The sequence below is a fragment of the Hydractinia symbiolongicarpus genome, chromosome 10 (genome assembly GCF_029227915.1).
Source record: "Hydractinia symbiolongicarpus strain clone_291-10 chromosome 10, HSymV2.1, whole genome shotgun sequence".
Classification (NCBI taxonomy): domain Eukaryota; kingdom Metazoa; phylum Cnidaria; class Hydrozoa; order Anthoathecata; family Hydractiniidae; genus Hydractinia; species Hydractinia symbiolongicarpus.
In genome coordinates, this window is record NC_079884.1 from 8,239,302 (window position 1) to 8,266,894 (window position 27,593).

At 38.5% G+C, this 27,593-nt stretch overlaps 1 protein-coding gene across 2 annotated transcripts in view; it reads left to right on the plus strand.

The window, feature by feature from the left end:
* LOC130662282 (uncharacterized) overlaps positions 1–27,593 on the plus strand; it is a 42,143-nt gene that overhangs the window by 11,619 nt on the left and 2,931 nt on the right. For both annotated transcript variants that reach the window (XM_057461103.1, XM_057461104.1), the window contains exons 4-7: positions 61–2,754; positions 2,986–5,679; positions 6,621–8,510; positions 8,584–27,492. In XM_057461103.1, coding sequence (XP_057317086.1) covers positions 61–2,754; positions 2,986–5,679; positions 6,621–8,510; positions 8,584–27,492 — 26,187 coding nt within the window. The remainder of the gene's footprint in view (positions 1–60; positions 2,755–2,985; positions 5,680–6,620; positions 8,511–8,583; positions 27,493–27,593) is intronic.

Consider the following 27,593-nt stretch of genomic DNA (forward strand, 5'->3'; position numbering starts at 1 on the left):
TTAATTCCATCAAAGAATGATGTTGACACTAGCTACTCCATTCATTTATTCATCATTTAGAAGCAGAAGAACGAAGAGGATGTACAGTTGTGGAAATAACCTTGAAAAATTTGGAGGACGAAGCACCTGTGTTTACAGTTCCATTTGTTTCTGTTACAATTTCGGAGAAAGCACCTGTTAATCTAACAGTGTACCAACTCAGTCCCACAAATCCAGAGCAGTTATTACTGGAGTACGAATACAATTCAACCAAGACAAGTGCTGTGGCCATGAGCAAGTTCATTTTGGATTCAGGGTCCGGTGTTATAAGAGTATCAAATGCAGTGTTGGACTATGAAGATGGACAATCAAGTTTTGATCTTTATTTTAATTCAAAGTATCCATCATCCCCTGGTTTGGTGTCTAACGAATTTCAATTGAAGGTGTTTATTAAAGATATAAATGACAACTCACCATTATTTGGTCAAACAAGGTACAATTTTAACATCACAGAAAACTCTAATTTTAATACTATTATTGGCACAGTACAAGCAACAGATTTAGATCGCTCGTCTGTGAATAACAATGTCACATATTATGCACTGAATAACCAATTCTCAAATGTTTTTGCCATTGATCAGTTTACTGGAGACATCAGAGTCATTGGGACTATTAATCGGGAGATGGTTAGTGAATATGTTTTAACAGTTTGTGCCTCAGACAATGCCAATGACACCAGACAGGCGACAGCAACATCGGAAAGGAGATCAAGTTGTTCTGTGATAAATATTAATGTGCTTGGGGTCAATGACAATTTACCTGTGATAGTCCCTTCTGCTATGACACAAACAATATCTGAGAAGACACCAATTGGAATGTTAATATACAAGTTTTCAGCCACTGATGCCGATGGGGTTCAACCAACAATTGAGTATAATGCTACAAAAACGTTACCTAGTGTTATGGAGAAATTTACTCTCAATCCAAATGGAGAAGTCCGAATGTCAAACTCTACCCTGGATTATGAAGCCGGTGTGACTTCATTTGTTCTCTACGTACTTCCAAAAGATGGGGAATCTCCAAATGCATACGGACCCGAAGCTGTCCTGACCATAACATTAATCGATATAAACGACAACTCTCCAACATTTCAACAAAATTCTTACTTATTTAGTATAATGGAGAACTCTGCTGTAGGTACAATAGTAGGGGATGTGTCAGCAACAGATGCAGATGGATCGTCCAATAACCACTTAACTTACTTTCCCTTAGCGAATCAGTTGCCTGCACAATTGTCATTAAATTCAACAACTGGTGAAATTTCTACTTCTGCTGCAATTGACCGCGAAGCTGTTTCATCACCTTTCATATTTACAATATGCGCAACAGATAATGCAAATGACACATCACAAGTCACTGCCAACAATGAACAAAGAATTGGATGTTCCATTATCACTGTACATGTTAATGACCAAAACGAATTTCCTCCATTTTGTACCCCGAATCCCTTTGAAGTTCGCATATCTGAGAAAGCACCGCTTAATTTCCTTGTATTGGAATTAGCAACTGTGTGTGCAGATTTTGATGCAACTGAGATCAATCGGTTGATTAGGTATGAAATTAACAATACATTGACAAGTGCAACAGATCAAACCAAATTCACAGTGTCAGTGGATGGAAAAATTCGAATAACAGGTTCAAAACTTGATTATGAAGAAGGTCAAACACAGTTTTTATTATACATCATGCCTTACAATCCTGGTCCTCTTAGAATTTATGGTCAGCCTTACCAAGTTATCATCAACCTTTTGGACGTGAATGACAATTCTCCAAAATTTGTTCAAGATGTTTACGTATTTACTATTGCCGATCAAGCAGTTAGCAATACACTAGTTGGGAGTGTGTCTGCCACAGACAAAGATGGTATAACTAATAATGCAACATATTATTTTAATCTTGGAAACCAATATTCAAGTGTTTTCTTGGTGAATCCAACCTCTGGAGAAATTCGAACTGTTGGACTAATTGACCATGCAGTAAAGACGTCTTATGCCATAACAGTGTGTGCAACAGATAACGCAAATGATACTAGGCAAGTTACTCCAACAGATGAAAAGCGAACAGCTTGTTCTTACGTATCAATCACTGTTTTGCCCAGTGGCAACACACTTCCTACTTTCTCGCAAGCTAACTATTCTGTTCAAATATCTGAGAAGGCTCCAACTGGCATGGAAATATTTAAATTTTCTGCTAGAGACACAGACAATACCCCTGTGAATTACGAATTTAATTCCAGCAAAACAGCAGTAGCCGACATGAGTGCTTTTGTTTTGAACAGCATGACAGGAGCATTAACACTTAATGCAGCTGTGTTGGACTATGAAAGTCAAAACCAATATGTTTTGTATGTTGTCTCAAAAGATTCTGTGACAAATGCATATGGTGACGAAGCAATGCTGATTGTCCGTTTGGTTGATGTGAACGATAACAGCCCAGTATTTACGTCTAGTAGATACCAATGGGACATAAATGAAAACAGCGCTATAGGAAGTAGTGTTGGTGTAGTCACTGCAAGCGATCAAGATGGTACCTCAGAAAACAAAGCAATTACTTATTCTATTCTTACGAATCAACACAGCAGTATGTTTTCCATCAACACAACATCAGGAGTAATATCTGTAGCTGATGCATTGAATTACGAAGCCGGTACCACTTTGTTTGTTTTGACAGTATGTGCAACGGACAATGCTATAGATATGCGACAGGTCAATGCAAGTAAGTTCAACTATTTCGTAATTATTGCTAAAGTATTTACCTTTTATGTTATTAAGGTTTTCTTTCCACGTTTTGAAGTTGAGAATAGAAGTCACATAGTACTAATGTAATCTGTGTGGAGTAAAGGTGTACACAAGCTGTTTTTGTGATTTGGTTTTTGATAAAAGTTTTTTAATTCCATCAAAGAATGATGTTGACACTAGCTACTCCATTCATTTATTCATCATTTAGAAGCAGAAGAACGAAGAGGATGTACAGTTGTGGAAATAACCTTGAAAAATTTGGAGGACGAAGCACCTGTGTTTACAGTTCCATTTGTTTCTGTTACAATTTCGGAGAAAGCACCTGTTAATCTAACAGTGTACCAACTCAGTCCCACAAATCCAGAGCAGTTATTACTGGAGTACGAATACAATTCAACCAAGACAAGTGCTGTGGCCATGAGCAAGTTCACTTTGGATTCAGGGTCCGGTGTTATAAGAGTATCAAATGCAGTGTTGGACTATGAAGATGGACAATCAAGTTTTGATCTTTATTTTAATTCAAAGTATCCATCATCCCCTGGTTTGGTGTCTAACGAATTTCAATTGAAGGTGTTTATTAAAGATATAAATGACAACTCACCATTATTTGGTCAAACAAGGTACAATTTTAACATCACAGAAAACTCTAATTTTAATACTATTATTGGCACAGTACAAGCAACAGATTTAGATCGCTCGTCTGTGAATAACAATGTCACATATTATGCACTGAATAACCAATTCTCAAATGTTTTTGCCATTGATCAGTTTACTGGAGACATCAGAGTCATTGGGACTATTAATCGGGAGATGGTTAGTGAATATGTTTTAACAGTTTGTGCCTCAGACAATGCCAATGACACCAGACAGGCGACAGCAACATCGGAAAGGAGATCAAGTTGTTCTGTGATAAATATTAATGTGCTTGGGGTCAATGACAATTTACCTGTGATAGTCCCTTCTGCTATGACACAAACAATATCTGAGAAGACACCAATTGGAATGTTAATATACAAGTTTTCAGCCACTGATGCCGATGGGGTTCAACCAACAATTGAGTATAATGCTACAAAAACGTTACCTAGTGTTATGGAGAAATTTACTCTCAATCCAAATGGAGAAGTCCGAATGTCAAACTCTACCCTGGATTATGAAGCCGGTGTGACTTCATTTGTTCTCTACGTACTTCCAAAAGATGGGGAATCTCCAAATGCATACGGACCCGAAGCTGTCCTGACCATAACATTAATCGATATAAACGACAACTCTCCAACATTTCAACAAAATTCTTACTTATTTAGTATAATGGAGAACTCTGCTGTAGGTACAATAGTAGGGGATGTGTCAGCAACAGATGCAGATGGATCGTCCAATAACCACTTAACTTACTTTCCCTTAGCGAATCAGTTGCCTGCACAATTGTCATTAAATTCAACAACTGGTGAAATTGCTACTTCTGCTGCAATTGACCGCGAAGCTGTTTCATCACCTTTCATATTTACAATATGCGCAACAGATAATGCAAATGACACATCACAAGTCACTGCCAACAATGAACAAAGAATTGGATGTTCCATTATCACTGTACATGTTAATGACCAAAACGAATTTCCTCCATTTTGTACCCCGAATCCCTTTGAAGTTCGCATATCTGAGAAAGCACCGCTTAATTTCCTTGTATTGGAATTAGCAACTGTGTGTGCAGATTTTGATGCAACTGAGATCAATCGGTTGATTAGGTATGAAATTAACAATACATTGACAAGTGCAACAGATCAAACCAAATTCACAGTGTCAGTGGATGGAAAAATTCGAATAACAGGTTCAAAACTTGATTATGAAGAAGGTCAAACACAGTTTTTATTATACATCATGCCTTACAATCCTGGTCCTCTTAGAATTTATGGTCAGCCTTACCAAGTTATCATCAACCTTTCGGACGTGAATGACAATTCTCCAAAATTTGTTCAAGATGTTTACGTATTTACTATTGCCGATCAAGCAGTTAGCAATACACTAGTTGGGAGTGTGTCTGCCACAGACAAAGATGGTATAACTAATAATGCAACATATTATTTTAATCTTGGAAACCAATATTCAAGTGTTTTCTTGGTGAATCCAACCTCTGGAGAAATTCGAACTGTTGGACTAATTGACCATGCAGTAAAGACGTCTTATGCCATAACAGTGTGTGCAACAGATAACGCAAATGATACTAGGCAAGTTACTCCAACAGATGAAAAGCGAACAGCTTGTTCTTACGTATCAATCACTGTTTTGCCCAGTGGCAACACACTTCCTACTTTCTCGCAAGCTAACTATTCTGTTCAAATATCTGAGAAGGCTCCAACTGGCATGGAAATATTTAAATTTTCTGCTAGAGACACAGACAATACCCCTGTGAATTACGAATTTAATTCCAGCAAAACAGCAGTAGCCGACATGAGTGCTTTTGTTTTGAACAGCATGACAGGAGCATTAACACTTAATGCAGCTGTGTTGGACTATGAAAGTCAAAACCAATATGTTTTGTATGTTGTCTCAAAAGATTCTGTGACAAATGCATATGGTGACGAAGCAATGCTGATTGTCCGTTTGGTTGATGTGAACGATAACAGCCCAGTATTTACGTCTAGTAGATACCAATGGGACATAAATGAAAACAGCGCTATAGGAAGTAGTGTTGGTGTAGTCACTGCAAGCGATCAAGATGGTACCTCAGAAAACAAAGCAATTACTTATTCTATTCTTACGAATCAACACAGCAGTATGTTTTCCATCAACACAACATCAGGAGTAATATCTGTAGCTGATGCATTGAATTACGAAGCCGGTACCACTTTGTTTGTTTTGACAGTATGTGCAACAGACAATGCTATAGATATGCGGCAGGTCAATGCAAGTAAGTTTTTATTTTTAATTTTACTGTTATTGGCTTTTTCATGTTTCTTACGTGTTTTAACGGTTATCGGGTTTTAAGAATTAATATTGTTTGTATTTTCATTTGGATTATTTCTTTACAGTACATGTAGTGTCAAAGTTTAAGAGAAAATTTAGTTTTCTCTTTTTACAATGAATACCAAAAAAAATATTACTTGTATCTTCCATTGCGGTTATTGCTATAGCAGCAGCAGGGATAATAGTAAAAGGAAAAAAGCGGAATAGAAAACAGAAGAGGAGAGCTGCATGGGTTACGACATGGCTTTTAAAGCCACAAAAATATGGTGCCTTCGAAGCACTATTGAATATTTTTCGAGAAAAGATCTAACAGTGTGTAATTGGAAAAAATTGGAAAAATTGGAAAACTCCTGAAATTCGCTTTGAAATTTTCTATGCTTGTAGTGTTGGTGGCAGAACCAATCATGCAGTCTTCAAACAGCAGATTTAGGGAAAATCGAAATCAACATTTTTACAGAAAACTTTCTTTTAAACAAAGTTGTTTTTTAAAATTAGTAATTAAGTGCTAATTTTATGGGACTTTTCGAAGGTATTTATCTTTAATTCTAAAAAAGTTGAATTGGAGATTTAGAGAGAAATAAGCCAGGTGACATAGTCAACTATAAAAGGGGATTAACATAAAAGTGCTGAGCAACCGTTGTACCACAATCGTACAACAGTTTCACAACAGTCACCATTACGACTTTATTGGAAACACATGCACAAAAATGTAATGTAGAGTTTGCAAAACAATTTTAAGGGAACCGACTTAAAAAACTATTTGAATTAGCTTTTTCAAATCATTTCACAGACACAGAAGACAGAGTGTTGTTGTTCTTACTGTTTAGTCACTATAATTTAAGTGACAAACATATTTTTGTAATGTTTAAATGTTTTTACGTTTAGAAGCAGAAATGCGAAGAAGTTGCTCAGTCGTTGAGATCACGTTAAATAACCTAATGGACGAATCACCTTCTTTCTTACCTAATTCAGCTGCTCGAGTCATTTCTGAAAAGGCACCTCTAGGTTTGTTTATCTACCAACTCAGTGCAAATAATCCAGAAAGGGGCTTCATCCAATATGAATACAATCTCACCAGAACAAGTTTTGCAGACAGAAGCAGATTTGCATTAGAATCATCTTCAGGAATTATTACAATTTCTTCTGCAAGCTTAGACTATGAAACAATACAGTCACCAATTACTTTGTATTTCAATGCTAGATTATCTGGTCTGGTAAGCAATGATTTTACATTGAGGATCATTGTATCTGATGTTAACGATAACTCACCAATGTTTTCCCAAACAATGTATCAATTCAATGTGACTGAAAATGCAGTTGTTAATACACCAGTAGGTCTTGTAGTTGCTACTGATTCAGATTTAACCAGTGCTAACAATAACATTTCATACTATGTTTTGAACAATCAGTTTAGTGATGTATTTCGTATAAATGAAATTACAGGACAAATAACAGTTGTTGGAATAACTGATCGTGAAACCATGAGTAAATATGTTATGACTGTGTGTGCAACTGATAATGCAGCAGATAGCAGGCAAACTCATTCATCAAAGGAGCAGCGCCAGATGTGTACATCTGTGAATATCCAAGTTCTAGATGAAAATGATGTAACTCCTTCATTCTCCCAATCAACATATTCTATAACACTGTCAGAGAAGACACCTGCATTGTTACCTGTTTTTACATTCTTTGCAAGTGATAAGGATGACGGAGTTAATGGTCGTGTGCAATATTCGACTATTGGTAACTTTCCATCTTCCAGGTTTTCTTTGGACAGTAATTCAGGGGTGCTAACAACACTGGGAAACCTTGATTATGAAAATGCAACAGTATATGTAATTTCAGTACGTGCATCAGATTCTGGTTCACCTCCAAAATTTTCAGATGCAACATTAATTGTAAATGTCTTGGATGTTAATGATAATTCACCAATTTTCGAGTTGGACTTGTATAAATTTACTGTGCTAAACACTGCAACAAACTCAACTTTCGTTGGCAATGTCAATGCTACAGATGCTGATGGTACTGCACTTAATAGTAATATTAAATATTCACTCTTTGCTCCAGCATGTCCAAATCTGTTTGCTATTGATGCAAACACTGGTAATATTGTTGTTGCAAGTTCATTATCCGCTGCAGGCTCTATTTGTAGATTAACCGTCATTGCTAAAGATATGATCAACGCACCGAATCCAGCAGAAAGGCGACAAGACACATCTTTTGTTGAAATAATAATACAAAACGCTGGAAATTCTCCACCAATTTTTTCTCCTGCTTTTTATGAAGTAGTAATTAGCGAAAAATTTCCAACCAACCAGGTTATATTTATATTTGAGGCAATTGATCCTGATGATCCAGCCGCTCCTTTATCATATGGTTTTAGTCGAAACACAACAGTTAATCCTGATCGAATGAATTTTGACATAAGTATTGATGGTAAAGTTACATTAAAGTCACCATATATAATTGATAGTGAAAATAGAAGTGTACATATGCTTTACGTAAAAGCAAGTGACCAAAGTGGACTGACTGGAAATGAAGCCACATTAAAGATTACTGTACTTGATGTTAATGATAATTCACCAAAGTTCAGCCAAAATGTTTACGATTTTTCCATCCTTGAAAATTCTGCTAGTGGAACTCCAGTTGGAACAGTTACAAGCAATGATGGGGATAGTACATCTGTTAACAATCAAATAAGGTACTATATCCTTGGAAATATCAATGGAAACATATTTGCTATTGATGCTATATCAGGGTTAATAACAGTTACAGGTAATTTAAAATTTGTAATTTGGTAAAATTGAATTCTTACGTACATTGCATTACAAGGGAATCTCTTTTTTAGGAAGCGTCGACAGGGAGGTCCAAGGTAGCTATATGCTTAACATTATTGCAACAGATAATGCTACTGACATTGCTGAATTTGTTCCATCAAATGAACAAAGAATTGGAGCAGCTATTGTACGTATCACTGTCAATGACATGAATGACGAAACACCCACATTTTCATCACTTTCATACTCAATCACTGTGTCGGAAAAGGTACCAATCGGTAGATCAATATTTCAATTCTCTGCAACTGACCTCGACTCAATGCAAAATGGTGTAGTTGAATATATTGTAAATGCAACAAGTGATGCTTTGTTTTCCGTGGACAGGAAAACGGGTATTGTTACAACTCTAGGACCTCTTAATTATGAAGTTAACACACAACATACTGTCATTTTAACAGCAAGAGATAAGGGTCTTGTGGCAAGACAATCTCCAACTGTAACTCTAACCATTAATGTGGAGGATGTAAACGATCTATCGCCAGTATTTCAACAAAGTATTTATGAATTTAACATTGAGGAAAATTCAAGAAGAGAATTGATCATTACAAGACTCACTGCTACAGACTCAGATGGCACGACACAGAACAACAATTTGGTGTATTCCTTTGTCAGTCCTGGTTATTCCGAGGACCTCATTTTTATGGTGAATAACATCATATTTACGGCAATTTCTCCTGACCGTGAAAAAATCTCAAGGTATGAATATTTACTAGTAGCGACTGATACTGCAACGGATGCAACAGAGAGAAGACAAGGATCTGCATTGTTAGTTATAAATATTCTGGATGTAAATGACAACCCACCAGTATTTATTACTAATAGCTACTCAGCAACAATATCTGAAACAACAGAAGCAGGCAGTGCTATTTATAGATTCCTTGCAACAGATGCTGACAAGTCATCTGTAGTAACATATTTACCAACAGTGCCTTCAGACCCAGACTGGTCAAAATTTCATTTGAATCAAACTACTGGTATGGTTACAGCAATTGGACCTTTTAACTCTGCACAACAGAATCAGTATATATTGGGGATAACAGCAGTGGATAACGGAACTACTCCTCTTTCTGCGAATGCAACGCTTGTAATGAACATTCAAAGTAGTGGTAATGGTACTAAGAGACTTCGCTTTGTACAGGCAGCTTACACAACTTCCATAATGGAAAATTTTGGTACTTTTTTGTCAATATTAAGAGTAAATGTTAACAACAATGAAGCTTCATCTAGTATTAGATACTCTATATTAACAAATACTCAAGCAACCACTCCAGGCTTAATTGCAGATGCCATCAACAACGAAGAAAAAGTGCAAGTGGATCCTATCACTGGCATCATATCATTGAAGATCCCAGCAGATTTTGAAACAGAAAGGTACTACGCTTTTACAGTGCTTGCAAATGATACATCAGGTGTTTATGCACCAGCAACTGTAGAAGTTATCATAGACATACAAGACACGAATGATGTCACACCTGTATTGTCTGTTGGAAGTGTTCAACCTGTAAATGAGAATTCCGAGGTTGGTCAAATAGTGGCTGTCCTAAGCACACTGGATCCTGATGTGTCATCAATATTACCTGGGGGATTAACATATGAAATAACAAGCCAAGGTGTTCCTTTTCAGCTCCTAAAAGTTGGAGAGAAAACAGCCTATTTAGTTACATCTGCAAATATTGATAGAGAATTAGCTCCGTCATATCAGGTCAATATAAGAGTAAGGGATTTGGCTAACAACGCCGATTCAGTCCAACTTAATATTGTAGTAACAGACTCCAACGACAATAATCCAATTTTCACAACTGATTCTTATCTGTTCAATATAACTGAGACAAATGCTCTCAGTACACCAATTGGAATTGTTAAAGCAAACGACCAAGACGCAACACCTATTAATAATGGCATACAATATTCAATTTCTCGAGATGTATTGAACATCAACAGTAACGTTGTTATTAATGCTATCTCCGGAGCTATAACAATAAATGGACCAATTGATTATGAAACTAAAAAGAGATATGAATTCATTGTTATAGCCACAGATACAGCCGTTCCTGACTCAACAAAACGGAGAACAGCTGTCCCAGTTGTTATAAATGTTGCAGATGTAAATGATAACCCACCTACGTTTCTTAGTGCAACGGCATCAGTATCAGTGATGGAAGATGTATCAACTGGAGTTAGCGTTTTCACAGCTTCAGCAAGTGACATTGATAGTGGAATGAACAGTAACATAGTTTATTCATCTACTATGACATCGCCATTTGCCATTAACTCAGCTGGTGTTGTCACTGTAACATCTCCATTGGATTTTGACATTTTGCCAGCGTCATACACCATGATAATCACAGCAACTGATCAGGGTGTTTCACCATTATCTGCAACGTTGACATTGACTATAAATTTATTAAATGTAAACGATAATCGACCAAGATTTTTGAATACTCCATATACTGCATCAGTGTCAGAAAATTCACCATTGAATCAATTAGTATTAACCGCTGTTGCAACTGATAATGACAGAGACACATTCAATACCATCACATATGAAATTATCAATCCATTTCAAAACATAATGGCTTCAGAAGTATTCCCATTTTTCATCAATTCAGCAAATGGTGAAGTCAGATATAATTTTAACTTAGATCGCGAACGAAGAGAGTTGTATCAATTTATAATTCGTGCTACTGATAATGGTGTACCTAGTTTGTCAGCAGTCACATTTGTTAATGTCACTATCAACGATGTAAATGATAACAGTCCTATATTTGAACAAGCCAGCTATAACATAACTATCTCTGAAAATACATTGGTTGATCAAACTGTAATCAGAGTTGCTGCAACCGATATGGATGCTGGTTTAAATGGAAAGATAACCTACAACATGGATGACTCTACAGGTGACTTTAAAATAAACCCAGATACAGGCGATATAACGGTACTCAGGACACTCAATTTTCAGAACCGCAACACGTACAGGTTAGATGTGTTTGCAAGGGATAATGGGTCTCCCAATCGAAGAATTACTTTTACTACCGTTACAATTAACTTAGTCGACGGAGGAGGCACCATTAGCAATCACCCCACTTCTATTTATGAATTTTCTATTCAAGAAAGTGTTGCTATGGGTAATAGTCAATTAAATCTACCCACTATTCCATCATCGAATCTTGCAGGGATATCACCAGTATTATTCCAAATTGAATTTGTCAACCCCACTGATAACCAAAATTTCCAAATAAATGCTGCTACTGGCGACGTGACCTTACTAAGGGCTTTGAATTATGAAGGAGACAAACAGCATGTATTTGTTCGTAAAGTTGTATCTGGTAGTACTGTTTATGGAGAGCAAACTGTCATAGTTAATGTGTTAGACTCTAATGACAACAACCCAGCATTTACATCTGCGATAAGTCAATCAATGAACGTCAGTGAGGCTACACAAGTTGGACAAATTATAGCTGTTGTTAGTGCGTCTGACATTGATGTTATCAATCAAGGCAATTTAGTCTTCTCGTTAGTTCCACCTAACAGCAAATTTAACATCCTGTCTGCAAATAATGTGGGTGTAATTTACCTGCTGTCAGAACTCGATGCAGAAACAGAAAGTATCTACAATCTTGTTGTATCGGTTAATGATGGTGGTGGTCGATCAAGTGCACAAAACAGCCAAATTACTGTGTACGTGGAAGATGAAAACGATAATTCACCTAATTTCCAAAGTGCAGAGTATACTTTCCGCAAGAATGAGGGTCCATTTACAAATTCTTTTGTAGGTCAAGTAACAGCAACAGACAATGATGCAACAGGTTTGCGGAATGCCATTACATACAGAATCGTTGACACGGATGTACAGTCTGTGTTCTCTATTAATAATCTTGGAATGATTAGTTTGAGAAATGAGCTTGATCGAGAAGCTATTGCTTCTTACAGCTTTACCGTGGAAGCTTCAAATACAGATGGTGACAAAAGAACTGGCGTATGTTTAGTAACAGTTGTTGTTGATGACATTAATGACAACCCACCTGTATGCAATGCACCCCTGGAATATTCATTCTACGAAAATCAACCAGTTGGATCTACATTGTTTTCCCTGCGTGCTACGGACCAGGATACTGGCGATAATGGAAGAATTATCTATGGTTTAGAAGCAGTTACACCATCTATTGGCGGAAGTTTTGGAATTAATATTGGCAGCACAACAGGAACAGTCACTTTGTTAAATTCTTTTGACTACGAAACTGCAAGACAGCACACTGTTCGGTTTTTGTTGAGAGATTCTGGAAGTACTAATCGTCAAATTCTTATCAAGACAATTACAATAAACGTGTTGGATATTAATGACAATAATCCTCGTTTTACTATTAGGCCGGCAACAAGATACGCTGGTTCTGTCATTGAGAATGCTAATATTGGAACAAATGTGTTGACAGTATCTGCAACGGATGCAGATGCTGGTACAAATGCCCAAATAACTTACAGTATCAGTTCATCTTTTGGGAATCTTCCTTTTGTTGTAAATGGTAGTACTGGTGAGATAAAGACATCTCGTATAATTGATTATGAAACAACAAAAAGCTATCAATTTTACATTAGTGGAATGGATGGAGGATTACCACCACGTTCAGATAACATTCTTGTAGATATCACCGTTCAAGACATAAATGATAATTCACCTGTGTTTGCCACTCTTATATACAATGTAACGTTGATAGAAGGTATGCCACAAAGTCAGTCTGTACTCAGAGTGAATGCAATGGACAGGGATGATGGTATGTTTGGCCTGGTAAAATATAATATTGTAAGTGGTAATAGTCGAGGGTTATTTATCCTAAATCGTGACAGTGGTGACTTGTCTCTGGCTAGAGCTCTCACTCTTCAACAAGATCCTTTCACTACATACACATTACAGATATCAGCCACAGACTCAGATCCCAATGCCCAGAGGCAATCACAAGAAAATGTTATTGTTAATGTCAGGGTTATAGCTGGACCAAGTAACAACAACCAGCCTATGTTCGTGCCATCATACCAGCAAATTACAGTAGCGGAAAATCGAATCGTAAACAATATTGCAACAGCATTTGCTACTGGACAGAGTGTTGTGTATAGTATCATTTATAACGATGCAAGCCGCCCTTTCGCAAGAAAGTTTACTATTACTACAACTGGTAGCATTTCGCTGATTGAAGCCTTGAATTTTGAAGAAGTACAGCACTTGTCATTCTCCGTAAGAGCCTTAAACACAATATCAGGACTAAATGGGACACAAAATGTGTTTGTTACTGTTCAAGACGTGGATGATAATAAACCAGTCATAACACCTCCAAGACAAAAATCTGTTTCAATCAGTGAATTAGCCAATATAGGACAAATTGTTACTACATTTAGTGCAACTGATGTTGATGAAGTCAGTAAGGACAAATTAACCTTCTCCTTGCTCAATACCTTTGCTAACACTTTTTCAATAATAAGCAACAATGATGTTGGTGTTATCACAGTAAACAGAGATTTAACTGCTGCGCAAAACAACTATAATCTACAAGTGAGAGTCAATGATCCAGCTAACAATTTTGCAGATTTAAATGCAAATGTAGTGGTCACTGTTCAAAGACAGATAGCTCCTGTGTTTAAAGCAGATTTTTACACATTCAGTGTTTTGGAAGCCACTCCAAATGCACCAGTTGGTCAAGTTGATGCAACAACTGCTGGAATAACAGATTTAGTTTATTCTATAACTGCTGCCACCCCTGCTGTTTCATCAATCTTTTCTATCAACTCTCAGTCTGGACAAATTGTTGCAACGCAAGCTTTAGATCGAGAAACCAATCCGTCTTACACATTTAACGTCATGGCCAAATCTGCAAGCTCAACATCTTCAGCAATAAGCACTGTAATTGTTACTGTTACGGACCGGAATGATAACACACCAATCTTTGAGAGTCCAAGTGCCTATACTGTTTCCGAAGCATTCCCAATGAATACTATCTTATTCCAAGTGAAAGCCACTGATATGGACTTAAGTAACAATGGCAACATTGTATACTCTTTAGTTGACACATCACCCAACCTAAACTTGCGAATCAATGGCAACACTGGAGAAGTGACCTACATAAGTGGATTTAATTTCGAAGTTAGTACATCCCATACTGTTCGAGTAAGAGCGCAAGACCAAGGCACGACTGCTTCCTCTGCGATTCAATCAATAACAGTCACAGTGACGAATGTAAATGAGTTCAATCCGGTTATAGCCAACAAGCCACTAATTCAACAAAGAATACCAGAGAGTACAGGAGGAAATTTTAATTTGCTTACCATATCTGCCACTGATGCAGATGCAGGAGCCTTTGGACAAGTGACCTACAGCATCGCCCCAGCGTTTGTAAACTATCCATTTAGAATTGATTCAACAAGTGGCGTACTTTCGACAGCAGTTGGAGCAAGCTTTGATTACGAGATTAAAAAACAATATGAATTTGTTGTATTAGCATCAGATGGTGGAAACCCGCCAAGAAGTGATGTGATCACAATTAATGTAAATATTGATGATGTTAACGACAACGCTCCAGTATTCAATCCACAGATTTATCGAATTACTATTCCTAGTTCAACACCAACTTCCCAAAACATTATCCAAGTGTTTGCTACTGATGCGGACAGCGCTGCAATAAATAACGGTCTGACATATGCAATAGTTAGTGGCAACACTCCATCAAGATTTGCAGTAAATTCAACACATGGTTTCATTTTCTTACAAAGCTCTCTCAACTACAACGACCCTAACCAGAGAAGTTTTCAACTTCAACTTTCCGCTTCAGATAATCCACTTCAAGGCGGAAGGTTGACATCATCTAATAATGCAATCTTGTTTATCACTGTAACACAAACAAGCGTAAACACAAACCAACCACCAGTATTCAGTCAAGATTATGTTGTTCTTGTCAGACCTGAAAGTACACCTGTTAATCAGGAAATATTCAGATCATCTGCGACTGATTCTAGTGGAAATGGTTTAACATACAGCATTGTTTCCACAACTACCAAAACAGACGAAAATATATTTACTATCAATCCATCGACTGGTTCTATTTCCCTGACAACAAGTTTGAACTACGAAACTAAACGCGTGCATAGTTTCCTTGTGCGTGCTACTGATAACAATAATGGCAACTTGTTTGCAACTCAAAATGTTGAAGTGCGAGTAACAGATGTTAATGACAATTTACCTGTCTTTGTACCACCACCATCAAAAACTGTCAACATTAGTGAACAGACAGATGTAGGACAAGAAATTGCCTTTGTTGCAGCTACAGATGCAGATCAAATAAATCAGAATGACCTCGTTTTTAGTATTGTGACACCTAACCTTCCTTTTACAATTGTGCAACAAGGTAGTTTTGCTGTCCTATACCTCTCTAATACATTGAACGCAGAAAGTGTAAGATCCTACCAAGTTGAATTATCTGTTGCTGATAAGAATATCAATGGTCAAATTCAAAATCGAGCGGTTCAGGATTATGTGTTAACAGTTAATATATTGGATGAAAATGATAACACGCCTGTATTTTCACAAGCGATATACACATTCTCTGTTGATGAGAACAATGCAACTCCATTCCAACTTGGAACAGTCATGGCATCTGATGATGATTTTACATCGTTGCGCAAAAATTTCCAATACTCCATATATGAAACTGACATGAGAAATACCTTTTCTGTCAATTCTAATACTGGCGTTGTCAATGTCCGAACCTCACTAGATTACGAAGCACGAAAGTCCTATCAATTTACCGTAGTCGCAACAAACACTGATATAGATGCACGCTCTGGTTATGCAGTTGTTCGAGTGACAGTCAATGATAAAAATGACAATCCCCCGCAATTCCGTGGACCCTTTAATTTTGCGGTTACTGAAAACACTCCACCGGAAACTCTTTTATTTAGAGTTCTTGCTAACGATACTGACAGTGGTATAAATGGAGAAGTTGAATACATATTTGAGACTGTGAGACCCTTCGTTGGTATGCGCATTGACAGAGCAACGGGTTTCCTTTACCTCACAGGCACACTTGACTATGAAACAGCTCAAAGACACGAATTCACTATTTTAGTTAAAGATAATGGAAGTCCCCCAAATATTGTGTCACAAATATATACTCTGAATGTTATCAATGCTAATGATAACAATCCTATATTTGACGCTACAGCAACGTTGGCGATTGACGTGAATGAGAATTCACCTGCAAGAGTTATTGGAACCTCACGAGCAACTGATGCAGATGCTGGTACCTTTGGAGAAGTAACTTATAGACTTGAAAGTGCTACAAGCTCCATACCTTTTAGAGTGGACACTTCGGGGCGAATATCAATGGCTACCAGTCTTGATTATGAAGCTAAAAAACAATACGAATTTTTCGTAGTTGCATCAGACAAAGGCAATCCTTCCAGAATCGCAGTTAGACCTGTCACCGTTACTGTAAATGATCTGAATGACAATAGTCCTGTATTCCAATCCAATCAATATACTCAAACGCTATCTCAGGCTGCTCCTGTTGGCATGTCAGTTATTCAAGTTATTGCAACGGACGCAGACAGTGGAACATTTGGTGAGGTTACGTATGCCATTGCCAGTGGAAATACAAATAATGTGTTTGATATTGGTGAAAGAACAGGTGTCATCACTCTGAGTAAAGTACTGCCCAGTGCAGGATCGTATTCACTTGTGGTATCATCTCGTGACAGAGGAACGCCAACATCTAATCAGGGTCAAACAACGAACGTGCAGATCAACGTTGTTGAAGTCAATGGTAATCAACCTGTTTTTACAGCTGCTTATCAAGTTATTAACATATTCGAAAATCTGCCTGTTAATAGCAAAATAGGAGATGCTGTAGCAACAGATAGTGACAGTACGTTTAACCAACTTACATACAGTATTGTTTCCTCAAGTGACAGTGCTTCGTTTAACGTCGATGCAACAGGATCGCTTACGGTGGCTGCAGTTTTAGATCGTGAAACTCAATCCTCTTACACATTTGTGGTTGCTGCTCGAGACAATGGAGCTAATTCGCTAACTGGATACCAAACTGTGAAAGTTAACCTTCGAGATCAGAATGATAATCCTCCAGCATTTGTAGCACCGTTAACACAAACAGTCACAATCAGTGAGAATACGTTGACTTCACATCCAATTGCCCTTGTCCAAGTGTCTGATGCTGATACTAGCAGTGCAGGTAAACTACAGCTGTCTTTATCAGGAGCCAACAGCAATCTTTTTAATGTGAGGATAGATGGTACTGTTGGTATTTTAACATTGAAGAACAAGATCGATGTTACAAGACCAGAACAATATGTCGTTCAAGTCGCTTTAACTGATTCGGAACTTTCAGCTTCCCAAAATGCAATTATCACAGTTAACGTAACGCCTGAATCAACCATGGGAAGTGGGTTGGGAGTTATCTTTTCTGCCTTCCCATATGTATTTACAACAACCGAGAACAGGGCGGTAAATGATGTAATCGGAAGTGTTTCTGCTACTGTGAACCTCACAACTAACGCACAGCCGGTTTTCCGTGTTTTTGAGAATAATATTCCATTCTCAGTTGGGCGGACATCTGGAATACTAACAGTTAGTGGTAATTTGGACTTTGAACAAAAGTCAACTTATTTTTTCCATGTTATTGCTGAAGCTACTTTAAATGGTGTTACATATACCGACTACGCATCTGTTCAAATCACTGTAACCGATTTAAATGACAACAGTCCTGTGTTTTCTGGTCTGTTAACTGCTTCTGTTCCAGAAAACGTGTTAAGTGGAACAAATGTATTGCAAGTTACAGCAAGCGACACAGACAGTGGTGAAAATGGAAGAGTCCGATATCAAATATTACAAAACACTTCACCATTTGAAATAAACGCCTTGACTGGTATGATTAGCACTAAAGCTACACTAGATTATGAAACCACAAATTCATACACGCTAACAATCAGAGCTTTTGACAATGGACGATCTGTTAGAGATGCACAAGCTTCTGTGGTGATCACAGTTACAGATTCTAATGATAACAAACCAGTCTTCCAACGAAATATATATCAAAGATCCATTACCGAGGAGCAATCTAATCAACTGGTGGTATGCGCAGTTGCTACTGATGCAGATTCGACAACCAACAGCGAGTTATCTTACTCTCTTCATTCAGCTGATACACCAACCCTCAACATGTTTACAGTCAACGCAACAGGCTGTGTGATGGCAAGTGGTGTTCCCAACAGAGAAGTAAAGTCATCTTATACAATCACCTTAAAAGCTACAGACGCTGGCAATCCTACTTTAAGCGGTGAAACTGAACTATTAATTACCGTCACAGATATCAATGACAATGCTCCAGTATTTGCTAGTTCCGTATATAATTTACAATTGGCTGATGACACCGCAGTTGGTACAACGATTTTGAACCTTCAGGCGTCTGATATGGATATTGGTGTTAATGGGCAAATAGCGTACAGTATCACAGGTGGAAATGTTGGTTCTGCTTTCCGAATAATGGGTGGTAATATTATCACTAATGCATTGCTAAATCTAAACAGCGTCTCTACTTTCCAACTTGCCGTCACTGCCAGAGATGGCGGGTCACCACAACGTTCTTCAACAACCAATGTTAATGTAATGATCATTTCAAAAACATCAAATTCGAGACCAGTCTTCTCCCAAACAGTTTACAACATAACCGTTCCCGAATCACAAGCAACTGGCGTGAGCCTAATGAGAACAAGAGCCACTTTTAGTGGTTCAGCTACGGCCACCGGTATATTGTATGATATTATTGCTACATCTGTGAATGCAGCTGGTAAATTTGCTATTAACTCACAAGGCGATGTTTCATTGCAACAGAATGTCGATTATGAAGCGTCCAAATCAGTGAGTTTTAATGTCAAGGCAACTTCGGCAGATGACGCCAACGCTTTTTCGACTGCTGTTGTCAATGTATTTATTACTGATGTTAATGACAACGCTCCTCGATTTGTGAGGACAGCATTTGACACATCGCTTGCACGAGATTCAAAACCAGGAACCAACATCGTCAATGTTTTGGCAACTGATACAGATAGTGGAATCAACAAAGAAATCAGATACAGATTTGAACCAAATGCTCCATATAACCAGACTTTTTCTGTTGACCCAATCTCTGGAGCGGTAACATTACTAAGAGTACTCACGTTTAGTGATATCAGAAATTATGAACTAAAAATTCTTGCTTACGATCTTGGAACTCCATCACTATCATCAGCTAGTAACGCCGTTGTAACCGTGAGAATATACCCAGACAATATGTTCAAACCAGTATTTTCAAATACACCTTTCGAATTTACATTACGGGAAGATTCAAGAATAGAAACTGTGTTGGTAAGAGTAACTGCATTAGATGGAGACCGCAATCTACCACAAAGCGCAATCGCCGAACGACCAGCCGCTGTTAATTTCGGTAGAGTTACCTATTCAATGCTAGCATCGAGTGATGTACCTTTCTTCATGGTTAACAATGTCATACTACAGGGAAGTAGGTTGGATAGAGAAACAGCTTCATCGTACGAGTTCTATGTGCAAGCATCAGATGGTGGCTCCCCTAGTCGAACTACAGTTGAACGTATTAAAGTGACAATCACAGATGTAAATGAACCACCAGTATTCACACCAGATACATATAACATATCAGTGAGTGAGGCAAATCCAATTGGAATGTCAGTTGCAACTGTAACAGCGGTAGATAAGGATTTAGCTGTATCTGGAAACGTCCGTTATAGTTTGATGTCTGGCAACAATGAAAATAAGTTCAGACTTGATCCGATTACTGGAACAATTACTTTGCGAGATTTTCTAAGATTTGAGACTACGAACGTTTACGTTCTTATAGTTTCTGCCACAGATCTTGGTACTCCACCGCTCACAAGTGCGAAAAATGCAGTAGTAAATATCAATGTTATCAAGGCTATCAGTACTGGTTCCAATCTGCCCGTGTTCGGACTATCTCTGTATAGCTATACTCTTGATGAAAATGTCGCGAGACAACTTGGAAGAGTTTCAGCCACAAACAGCCAAAACACACAGATATCGTACAGAATAATCAGCTCAAATGTTTCGAGTTTGTTCAGCATTACATCGCAAGGCGATCTGTCGTTCAGTGGTGGTGATTATGAAACGAAGAAGCAATACCACATTCAAGTTGAAGCATTTAATGTAAATGCTGGTGATGAAACGGCAAGAACGGTCGTCACTGTTAATGTCAGAGATGTTAATGATAACAAGCCGTATATCACTACTTTACAGGTTACCTCTTCTATCAGCGAGGCAGCAGAAATAGGAGAAGTGGTAGCAGTTATACAAGGTGGAGATATGGATAGCCATTCAAATGGAAAGCTGTCGTTTGCTCTGCTTCAATCTTCCGGCCCTTTTGAGATACGCACTGTTAACAACACTGGTGTGATTACGCTGACGCGTGATCTTGATTATGAAGCAGCAAGCCAGTACATCTTAAGAGTACGTGTATCTGATGGAGGAACACCAACTCTGGTAGCAGATCAAAACGCAGTCATTACTGTTAACGTTATTGACGAGAACGATAACAACCCTGTGCCAGCAGCGAATATAAGAAGCGAGATACCTGTCAATGAAAACACACCTGTCAACACGCTCATTGACACCATTGTATTTACTGATCGAGATGCTGGCGCGAATGCTGATGTGGAGTATTTCTTGAATGTAATTCCAGGAACAACAGTACCGTTCTCATTAGGACAAACAAATGGGCAGTTGAGATTGACAAGCCCGTTGAATGCATCTGTCACCACTCGATACAATCTGTTTATTTCTGCAAGAGATAAGGGTACTCCACCAAGACAGACACCGCATACACTAAGCATTACTGTCGTACCACAAAATAATCATCGACCTTTCTTTAGCCCACAGCAATACACTGTTCGTGTTAATGAAGGTGTTTTGGTGAATACAGCAATCGCCCAACTGAACGTCATCGATCCTGACCTGGTTGGAAATCAGTATATTTACACCATCGAAAGTGGAAATACTGGAAATACATTTTCTGTTACTAACGGCCAACTTCTTGTAAGTCAACCATTGGATAGAGAAACGTTGCAAGCATATTCTCTTCAAATCTCTGTGACAGACAGTGGCACACCACCATTAAAGTCGCAACAAAATGCAATAGTAAGTGTCACAGTCACTGATATGAATGACAATAACCCAGTGTTCAGTCAAACAAGTTATACTGCGACAATATCAGAGAGTGCTGCTACTGGAACACCTGTAACAATCAACGGTGTACCAATTGGAGCTACTGACGCAGATGAAGGACTCAATCAACGCATTAGCTTCGCACTTATCGACAGTACAAACACATTTAGTATCAACCCAACATCAGGCGTTGTTACATCGACTAAAACGCTCGATTGGTTTGCTTTAAAACAATACACATTAATAGTCATTGCTTCAGATACTGGTTCACCTGCAAGGAAAACAACGACAACATTGACTGTGAATGTCTCCGACGTAAACGAAGCTCCTGTGTTCAGTCCAACCCAGTATACAATAGATGTTAATGAAGCAATCCAAAAGGACGCCTCATTGATGCGTATTACTGTGCAAGATAATGACGAAGGAACGAATAGTGCAGTCACTCTTACAATTACGTCAGGAAATGCAGACAACAAGTTTTACTTGGACAATAATATCTTGAAAACAAATGGGGGACTTGATTTTGAAGTAACAAAAACATACCAACTTCAAGTATCTGCTACAGATTCTGGTACGCCACCACTCACTACCTCAACACCAGCTGTTGTTAATATAAGCATCATCAACGCAAATGACAATCAACCACAGTTCGGATTGAATCCTTATTTGGTCAATGTTTTAGAGGGATCAAGAGGCACACCTATCTTGCAAGTTCGGGCAAGCGATAGAGATTCTAGTGGTGTAACCTATTCACTTGATTCCAGTAATGATACACAATATTTTACTATTGCGTCGCCACAAGGCTTGATATTCACAACGAAAACGTTTGATTTTGAAGTGCAGCGACGGTATGTTTTTAATGTAAAGGCAACAGACAACAGCAATCCAAGCTTATACTCAAGAGCCCTTGTCATTGTAACTGCAAGAGATGCGAATGATAACAATCCTGTATTTAACCAACTGTCGTATGAATTTACAGTAAAGGACACTATTCCAATTGGTACAATCGTTGGTCAAGTATCTGCAACAGATTTGGACAGTACGACAAATGGTCAAATAGATTATTCAATGGAACTTGGAAGCGCTGTCCCATTCAGGATATCTGGTAACCTTATTGTTCTCACTGGTACACTTGATTATACATTTGTGTCTTCGTATAACTTCAGGGTTATTGCTACAGATCGTGCACCAAGTTTTTCACGACGATCTTCTGTCGTACCAGCGAATATAACTATCACTTTACAGCCAAGTAATGGTACCGCACCGTTATTCCAAAGGGAGCTCTACAATGTTACTGTCGAAGATAATTTACCATCTGGATCAAATATCGTACGTGTGCAAGCGTTCGATCGAGATAGTGGACGTCATGGAAACTTTAGGTATTCACTTCAACCGTCGGTTGACTCCAGTCTCTTTGAAATAGATGCATCAAGTGGACAAATCGGATTAAAATCAACCAGCAGATTATCCTACCAAAAGAAGAAAACTCACATCTTGTTTGCAATAGCTACTGATGATATCGGTTTGTCGGACACTTCGTATGTTGTGATTCACGTCAGAGGTGTAACAAGACCTGAATTTGTGCAAACAAATTTCGTAGCAACAATCAGAGATACAACTGCAGTCGGTACAACTCTTCTTACAGTCTACGCAAACCCATTAGACAATCCACCAGTTAGCTATTCTATTCTATCTGGAAATGAACTTGGTAAATTTGAAATGTCGGTATCTGGAGTGCTTACACTAAAAGAGTTGCTGTCCACGAACCAAGTATCTCTTTATGAACTCCAGATTGTCGCCACAGACAGTGCTGGTCGCACCAGTGCAAATAACGCTAGGGTTGTGATAAACGTTATACGAGTACTTACCAACACACCCATCTTTGCCCAAAATGAATACTCAATCAACATCCCGGAAAATACTTCTCCAGGAGTTGTGCAGACAGTTAACGCAGCTGGTAGCAATGTGGAATATTATCTCGTATATAACAGCGATGTCCGTCCATCTGATTTTACCATTGACAATAGCACTGGGAGAATCAGTTCTGCAAAACAATTTGACCGAGAGATTCGAAGCAGCTATGCTTTTGAAGCCATTGCGTATAACAGTCTAGAAACAATTAGAACAGACAAAACGCTGATACAGGTGACAATAGTGGACGTTAATGACAACACTCCAGCCTTTTCAACACAATCCATACAAGCTTCAGTATCCGAACTTGCTGAAGTTGGTTCTGTCATTGCAGTGGCTAAAGCTACAGATGAAGACGCGGGAACAAATGGAGCATTGACTTACTCGTTGAGTAATACCTTCAGTGGTCTACTGTCAGTCGACAATGACGGTAGAATAACACTGGTTCGGTCGTTAGATTTTGAGCAAACAGCTTCGTACTCGTTTGATATAATTGCAACAGATGCTGGATCACCTGCTAGAAATGCAAGAATCCCAGTCACGGTAACTGTCATCAATGAAAATGATAATAAACCTATTTTCAACCGTGTGAACTATGAACGTACAATACCCGAAACTAGCCAAGCAAGCAATAGCATAGTTCAAGTCAGCGCATCTGATAGTGATGCATTTGGAGGTATTACCTTCAGACTACTGGATGATTATAATGGCTTATTTACCATTGCTAGTCAAACTGGAATTATCGGTTCAACAGGGCCACTGGATTATGAAACAAGAAGGTCGTACCATCTTTGCGTGGAAGCTTCTGACTCTGCTACACCAACTCTTACCACTACAATAAATGTGAAAATAAACTTGCAAGATGTCAATGATAACAAACCCGTGGTAACTCTGGCCACTACCAATCCTATAACCATCTCAGAAAACTCACCAGTTGGTCAAATTGTATCGTTGATTCAAACAGCAGATGCCGATAGTGGAACAAACGGCCAGGTAGTGTATACGATTGTTTCTGGAAATATCGGGAATGTATTCCAAGTCAGTTCAACTGGCATTGTCACCCTCAGGTCAAGATTGGATTTTGAAAGTTTGCGGTCATATTTACTTTCCGTGACGGTACAAGATCGCGGAACACCACAACAACAAATTGATCAACCTATTACACTTGAAATCGAAGTTGTAAACGAAAACGATAACACTCCCGTGTTTAATCCATCTACCTATACTGAATCTATAGTTGAAGGCACCGGCATTAGAAGAATCACTCAAGTGACAGCAACAGATGGTGATGTAGCAGCAACCATACAATACAGCCTACTTGATGAATCAAACACGTTTACAATTACAACTGATGGTGTCATTAACACGAAGGACGTTACTTTGGACTACGAAACAAGGCAGCAGTATGAATTAATTGTTATGGCGTCGGATGGTGCAAGGCGAGGATTAGCACGCGTTGTTGTGAACGTTGTTAACGTGAATGAAGCACCGACTATCAACGCAGCCTACACATTCGCTGTCTCTGAGAACACCGGTACTAACTTTTTAGTTGGCCGTGTCACAGGAAAAGATAATGATATCAATACCCAACTCCGTTACAACATCATAAGCGGAAACACTGACAACAGGTTTACTGTAGATAACAGTGGTAATATAATAACAGCCACGTCGCTTGATTATGAAACGACACAAATGTACACGTTAGGTGTTCGTGTATCCGACGGTGCGTCACCTGCATTGACTGCTGACACTATTGTCACTATAAACGTCATTAATCAAAATGACAACAGCCCTGTGTTCAGTCAAGCACAGTACACACGAGATGTTTTCGAAGACAATAATATTAACTTTGTTGTGAGCGCATCTGATGCAGACAGCCCTGCTAGTCTTACATACACCATAGTCACAACTGATGCTTTAGAGTGGTTTAGTTTAAATTCTGCAACTGGAAGATTAACAAACAAGAAAGACCTCGATTACGAGCAATGGAAACGCATGACTTTCACAGTACAAGCATCGGATGGAGAGGGTAGGGCAGGTTTCACTGAAGTTGTTATCACAGTGAACGATCGAAACGATAATGCACCTGTGTTCGACCAGACCTCTTATACACTGACGATACCAAGTAATACTGTCGCCAATGCGTTTGTAACGCGTGTCGTAGCGACTGATGCGGATTCTGGAACCAATGGGCAACTTACTTATGTCATAACAGGTGGAAATACAAACAATAATTTCAAGATTGAATCAAACGGAAATGTGCTCGCCAATAAAAACCTTGATGCTAGTATCGCGAGCTACCAACTTGAGATCACAGCTCGAGATAGTGCTGTACCACCTATGTCATCTTCAAGTACGTTTAAATTAAACATCACCATGTTAGATGTTTCGTTCTTACTCCAGGGAGCAGTGACGTTCAACAAAGCTCTTTATGAAGTTACAGTACCAGAAAACTTTGACATCAATTCTAACGTCGTGACAGTTACAGCTACAATTGAAAGTGGTAAACTTGGCTCCGTACAATACACCGTTAACCCTCAAAGTAGATTCTCTATTGATGCTACGACAGGTCAAGTGAAGACAAAACAAAGCTTTGATTTTGAGCAAAATAGGGAACACGTGTTCTGTGTCACCGCAAGGAATACTTTAAACAGTAACATTTTAGCTGTAGCAGAGGTGAAAGTGACTGTTACAGACGTAAATGATAACGCACCAGTGTTTATTAAAAATGTTGTCGAAGCAAGCGTGGATGAAGATGCACCATTAACAACTTTTGTTGCTTCTATGGTGGCTACAGATGCAGACACTGGCGCAAACAAAGCCATCACATATGCCATTGCAGCTGGAAATACTAATAACAACTTTAGAATAGACAACTCTGGAGATGTTAGGGTGAACACAGCTTTAAATTACGATACAGCTTCAAATTATACTTTAAGCATTCAAGCAACAAGTGGTACTTTACCTGTAGCTAGCGCCACACTCATTGTTACTGTAGTTAACATCAATCGAAACACTCCTGTGTTCCAATTTTCTTCCTATAATATGAGCATCAGAGAAGGTGATATCATCAATCGGATTGTTGGTACGGTGGTTGCAACAGATGGTGACAGAGATGCAGAAATGATGTTCGAGTTGGTTGGTACTGATATCAACAACATTTTTTCGATTAACAATGTCGGCATCATACGAAATAAAGTAGCACTTGATTACGAAACTACGTCAAGCTATCAATTTTGTGTCAAAGTGTCTGATCAACAAAGGCCTAACCCTAAATTCGACGTTACAACAGTAACTGTCAACATCGAGAATAAACCAGATGCCATCCCTGTGTTTACAGTTACGCCGGATGTGTCTTTGCCGTTTACATGGCCTGCCGGCGTCGAGATCGTTACTGTGCGAGCGGTTGATCCTGACAGTTCGATTATCACGTATTCTATTGATAACTCGTTGTTCAGCATAGATCCAATAACAGGTGTTCTGACTTTAAGAGAACGACTATTAAATGGGACAACACAAGTAGTTACTGTAACCGCAAGGAGTGACAATAATTTAGCACGCAGTGCAACTACTGTCATCAGGCTTGTGTTTACAGGAACAAGCTTCTCCAACGTTGCTGGTGATCTACCTATAGCTACAAATGAAACGACCGCACAAACTCTTAGCGTTGAACTAAATGTTATGCAATTCTTTGGTGGCAATTTGTCGAAAATTCAATCGTTCGATATTTATGCTCAAGCATATATGCCGACAGCAAATGGATGTAAGTACTTTTTTTTTCTTTAATGTGTTATGTATGTTGAGCTTTAGAGGTTTCTTGCCCTTAGTGCGTCAAGTGAGGTGTCACTTAAAAAGGAGTACATG